Source organism: Atractosteus spatula, chromosome 17 (assembly GCF_055471065.1).
Source record: "Atractosteus spatula isolate fAtrSpa1 chromosome 17, fAtrSpa1.hap1, whole genome shotgun sequence".
NCBI classification, from domain to species: Eukaryota; Metazoa; Chordata; class Actinopteri; order Semionotiformes; family Lepisosteidae; genus Atractosteus; species Atractosteus spatula.
In genome coordinates, this window is record NC_142722.1 from 16,609,602 (window position 1) to 16,615,601 (window position 6,000).

At 41.7% G+C, this 6,000-nt stretch overlaps 1 protein-coding gene across 2 annotated transcripts in view; it reads left to right on the top strand.

Moving 5' to 3' along the window:
• sh2b3 (SH2B adaptor protein 3) overlaps positions 1–5,101 on the top strand; it is a 68,852-nt gene extending 63,751 nt beyond the window's left edge. The window contains exon 8 of one of the 2 annotated variants that reach the window (XM_088936151.1): positions 1,725–5,101. In XM_088936151.1, the coding sequence (XP_088792277.1) occupies positions 1,725–2,050 (326 nt within the window). In that variant the 3' untranslated portion in view covers positions 2,051–5,101. The remainder of the gene's footprint in view (positions 1–1,724) is intronic. The other variant, XM_088936150.1, reaches the window with a different exon arrangement.
• Positions 5,102–6,000: the final 899 nt, after the last annotated feature.

The window sequence follows — 6,000 nt, forward strand, 5'->3', positions numbered from 1 at the left end:
GACCTAAAACAGGCCCTGTGGAACTCCACTAATGATCTCCGCCATCAGCCCAGTTAGAGTTTTTCCTCTTATTGCTACACATCTTTTCTAATAATCAGTTTTCAATCCATATACATACAATACCCTTGGTACCTACAAATTAGTCTTGTGTACATCTGCTCATCTTAACATGCTCCATCAGCGTACTTTTGACATCATCTGCCGTATCAATAATTCTGCAAGTGACTATCATTCGAAAGGGGAGGAAGGTCGAACTGTTTAGCAGCTTTTTCTCCACACAATACGTGTCAGCTCTTTTGCCAACAGTAAACAGTTCTTCACTGATAGTGTTGGGCTTACCTGCTTTAGCAATCCACAAGCTTGCATTTTTCCCTCTTTCCCCTTAAAAGACAGGCAGGAGTCCATCTCGCAAGTTAAAAAGTTTTTATTTAATGCGCATGGGAGTGAAACAGAGATGCTCAGTGTAATTTTCTTAAATTAACCTAGAACAGTCCATAAATATTGTTCCGTTATCTATCACGCTTTCCTGTGGTTTCAAGATTGGCATTGTTCCAAAAATCACGCACATTCTCCTACCTCCCTGTTTGCTGAAGATAACTTTTTAATACAATTCGTCACTTGGTTTGTAAAGCACATTCCTATACAATGGTCTAGACTTACATACTATCGCTTGTGTCCACTCAAGTATTGGCGTGCGCTGTTTCGTAGTACATAGGCTGCCAATTTGACACAAACTAATTTTATTAAAATAGGAAATATGAAAACCCATCCCGATTTATCAGTGCACATAACACATTTCCAGGGTGATCTGGCGTACCATCTGGGGGTGCGTACCACTGTTTGAGAACCACAGTACTAAAAGATCCTATTAACATGTATAACATCCTTTATCAGCCAGTCCTGCTGGTTGGTTAGCATTGTACCCCCTGCAGTAATTAAGGGCTTTCAAAACTGAACAGGATTATTCCTCTTCCCGAAGCACAGAGTTTGGTTCCACTTCAGTAAACAAACGTGTAGCATTAACAGAATAAAAGTTGTCCACGGTGCACCGTGCACAGGAAGTTTCTTACGAGCCTGATTTCCCAGATGTTCTTCATGTCTGCATCTCTTTAAAGCTGTCTGCTGTACTGTGTTTGCTGAGCTTGTGCTAAATGCTGGAACCCTAAGGTGAATAGTTCTGGCTGTTATGTCATGGTTTAAGGCACATTTTCCTGAAGACTTCCATTCATACCTTTAGTAGGCAAGATTATTGCTGATCATGACTTAGTGTTAGCATGTGATCAGCTTTTGAAGCATTTCTTTGCTGCTGGGAGGGATGTCTTTTAAGCTGACATGGCCTCTATCCACAGAGCACATACAATCGCGCAGTAGTCTGACGAGCCTCGTCAGGCACCAGATCTTAACCCACTGGAGGACCTGTGGGATGTTCTGTAAAGAAGACAGTTTTCCAGCTCCATCAGCCAGGCATGAGTCAGTTGACTTCCTTGTGGAAGAAGGGTAACGCTTCCCTCCTGCAGGATCCAGACACTGATGTAGACTGTCACCGCACACAGTGGCCTGCAGCCTGCGAAGTGACTTCAGATTAGCGTTCCCCTTTTTCGTCTGCTACACGTGTATGATGGAGCGAAGCTGAAAAGTAAAAAGCAAAGGTGGACCTCAAGACAAAGAGGACTTTGTTTTCACTTGCTCGTTCACCTCGCCGTTGTGTTTCCCTTCCCTCACAGGGCTCAGTGTCCCCAGCACCATGGTCTTGGTGCCCTTCACTCTCCACCGCTGGAGCTCGGAGCCCAGCCTGGCCCACGTCACCGTGGCCAGGTGCCCGCGGGTGCACACGCTGGACAGCCTGCACCAGCCCGTGCCCGCGCCCGCGCCCCAGCTGTTCCAACGCATGGCGCCCCCGGAGGAGGTCGCGTCCCAGAGCCTGCAGCGCAGCGAGTCTGTGGGAACGCAGCCCCAGCGACATAGCCTGCAGAGAGACCCGGACTATGAACTAGAGCCCACCAACAGGGGGCACAAGCGAGCCATTGACAACCAGTACATGTTGCTCTGATGCTCCACGAACCCCTGGGCTGTGGACAGTGTTTTTCACTGACTAGGACTCTGTATCGGACTTTCAGAGTCTCAATGAATGTATTTAATTTTTTTTATTGCTCTTTTCCAAGGGACATTGCTACATATTTTGGGAGTGAAATATGCCAATATGGTATAAGTTCTCACAGGGAGTATCTGAACTTTCTCAGGTTTGGCACCATTCACTGTTGCAGGGAAAGTCTTGCTCTTGTTAGGCCTGTTGAAAGGCCCTGAAAAATGTTTTTTTTTTTTGGCATGTCAGAGCTGAATTTCTCTAAAAAAATCAAAAGGTGGATTTTCATTGCCGGTTTCCCCGCGATGAAACTTCTCAAAACCCAAGCTTGTTTTGGGCTCCCTGCAGGTGTGAGCCAAGCCTTTACAGGAGCAAGTACCAGGGCCTACTACAGCTGTACTCTCAGTCACTGCCAGATTCGTTTTCCATTGCTCCAGCGCTTCTACAGGAGGATCATGCAGCTGGCAGCCATGCCTTTTCTGCTCATTTGCTACACATGACTGAAAGGAAACCTCACTCCCATACTGTAGCAGAAAAGCATTAAGTATGATTAGCATTTTAACACCATAGATAATTAAAGCTGTTTTTTTTAGATTTGCTTTTATTTTCCAATAGATCTTTATCTATTCTTCTATCCTTGTTAATACCACATTTCACTCAAACTAACACTAACAGTTCAGTTATGTTTAAAAAAAAGAATTCATAGTGTTCATAGTGGACAGCAAAACTGTCTTTCCAACAAACCATCAGTAGTGTAGCAGGGTTTCCCCACCAGGCACGAGCAGGCCGAGCTCCTCCGCCACCCTGAGACCATCTAGGTGAGAAGTGGCGCGTGAAGCTTCTCGTCTTTTACCCGAAAAAGACGATTGTTTTTTTTTTTGCGAGCACACAACTTCACACGTCGCGGAAAACCACGAGATCTTTTGTTTCTCTCTCCGACAGGGCCCAGGAACAGTTTCATTCACAGCAAGAGCGTTTGATACTTTAAAAACTTTTTGTAAGTATTTCTGCACTATTTTTACGCATCTCTTTTTATCACAGACATTCACAGATGCTCGTCAGTCCTTTGTGAATATGAATATTTGGCATTTGTGCCAAAGCTGCCTTCTACTATTTTTTTTTAACCAAAATATTTTTCTTAAAACCTCCTGCGTGGCTCGTGCAGCCGATGTGTCCTTTGACGCGGAGGAAGGTAGGCCCAGGCTTTCGAGCCAGTGGGCAAGTGGCACAGTGCAGGTTGGTGCTCTTGCCAGGTGACAGGTATTACAGCTGGGGGGGGGGCGCTCGGTTTGATCACAGCCGAGTCTTTGCATCGGCCGTGGCCTGGAGCCTTAGCTGCTCACCAGGCCAGCAAAAATATAAGGAGCCCAACCCGTCTGTGTGTGGCACATGCGCGCAGTGGGCACAGCGTGAGCAGGAGGCGAGACAAGCAAGAACCTTTCCCAAGGTCGTGACATGGCCGTGTGCGGCTACACCTTCCTCTGCTGAATACAGTGTTCCATAGGACTGGAAGCTGGAGATTGCTCTGCTCTTATAATAACAACAACAATAATAAACTCATGCTCCTGCAGCCAGCCGTAAAGACAAGGCTGCATGTTTTGGCCGGTGAGTGTAGCTTTCTCTGCCTGAGAACCACCCCCCCCCAAAGTGGCCAGTAGCATAAGCCCTAATTCAAACCAGCACAACTTTCAGGATTCTAGGGCTGGCCTGTCTCGCGTTCAGTGGCTGTGTGAAAACTATTTTTTCCCCCCCACATTTAAAAAAACAAAAACTTTGTTCATCCTTTAGCTGCTAATGACCCCTATGCATCTCTGAATTGAATGAAGGAAAGAACGGTATAAATCCTTGCACCATTTCTACGTTGCAGTTAATAGAAGAAAATCGAGCATAGACAGTACTGCAGAATTCTGGCCTAAAATCAGTCCTCAAGCCTCAGAGTTGTGCATCGTGGAACTTTTGTGCAATACCTAAGCATTCCCAAAAGCCTGCATGTCATGGCCTACTTCTATTAGAAAGATTAAAATGACTCCGAAGGTAAGATTAAACTTAATTAGCATGTTTCATGGCATCGTCACTTGAAAGCAGAGCATTAGAGTTTATGCTTTAGGTATACGTTAAAAATATTCAACCGTGTTTGGAAGTATATTCAATTAACTTAAGACTGATGCAGTCATTTAAATTCTGAATCAGTTTTAAGAACAAATGTTTGGGAATTGTATTTAAATCTTGATACTACCTCGTGTACAATGTTCCACTTGAGTTTTAAGGCTTATGTTCGAATAGAGGCCATGAAAGCGCAGTTGAAGAATTTCAGTGACAATGAAAACTGAATTGCAGTTGTCAATAACTTCAAAATAACGCCGTTTCGTTCTTTTGTATTGAATTATTTCAGTTTTCTAAAAATTTTTAGAAGGGCCTGTTCCAAATTTTTAAACGTTAATATATACATATTATGTAGACGAAAAATGTTCATCTTAAATGAAGTGAATGTCTTTTATACAATTGATTTTTTTTACATATGTATGCCAAGGTGTTTGTTCAGTGAAAATGCTCCAAAACATCAGAAACCTCACTCTGATACGCTCGACGGCAGAATTTGCTTTTTAATAAAGTGGGTTCTATTTTTTTTGGCTTGGAATGGACAGTAGTTTTGGAATTGAAAGAGCTGACATTTTGAGGAAGAGCAGCAAAATAAAATGTATAAATTCTCATGAGGAAAAAATATTTTATTATATGCTTTTGTAGACTACGTTCCATACAAAACTATACAAAGAATGTACATCCTCTTTATACTGTTCAAAATGTATTTATATATATATTTCTTAAGAACTAGCACTGTAAAAATTTCTTGACTTGGGTTTATATTGTTATATTTGCCTTAGTTTCCCAAGTAGCCCTTCTGTTTTTCAGAGAAACCCTGCTGCATATAATACCCCAGTAAATTAAATTATATTAACTGTATATTTGAACTTTTTTATGAAGCTAACAATAAAATCAGAAGTATTACAAGATGAAAACAGATTTAACTGGCTGCTGAGTTGTCTTTGAACACTTGTGTGTGAACCATAACTGGTGAGGATAAATAAATCCTCCATTAACACTTATTTACTTCTCAATTTTTTGAGATTCGTACAATCACTGAAGTCACTGTATTGATACCCTCTATCCCCACCAAATGTTATTCATTGGACTAACAACCATACGTAGAAACAATTGTTAAACTCATCTTGATTAACACCCGATACTGTTAAAATGTTATTTGGCCTGTGCAAGGACAAGTCAAGGTCTGACGGAGTGATAATGCTTGTTGGAAGACTGAACTCTGATGGACTGAATGGTCTGTCATCCTTATTAGTTTTCTTGAGTTCTCAAGTGGCATATTATTAAAATGTGTAACATTAGCGGAAAACTGACAAGATTATCTATTAGTATATAAAGTATATGAACTAACCATTTTAGGCTATTTTAAACCTCAATGGCACAAATAGCTCCTTTTAGAGCAGTAGAAATAGTTGCATATTGTCCTTTGGATGGTGGAGTCCAATGCAGCAGAAAAGTATGAAAATTTAAGATACACAACGTGACATTTCCCAGAGGCATTCTGAGGATTCATTAATTTTCTACTGCAATCTGGATTTTTCACATTTTGTCATTTAAAATTGGAATTTATAAATGGGACCAAAAGGTGTAATATTTATGATACATGATTAGATTATCTTAATTATTTTGTACTAATACTGCAGAGCATACAGGAAGGCTTCACCCCACTTGGAAAGGCTTTATTTGTAAACAGGAATTAAACAAAAATGAGTAGTTTGTTTATGGGATTACCATCACTATCCAGATTTGCTCCTTAATAAATTGCACCCTACCGCCACCCAGTGGCCATTCTGATCAACTACCTAATAAAGGACAAT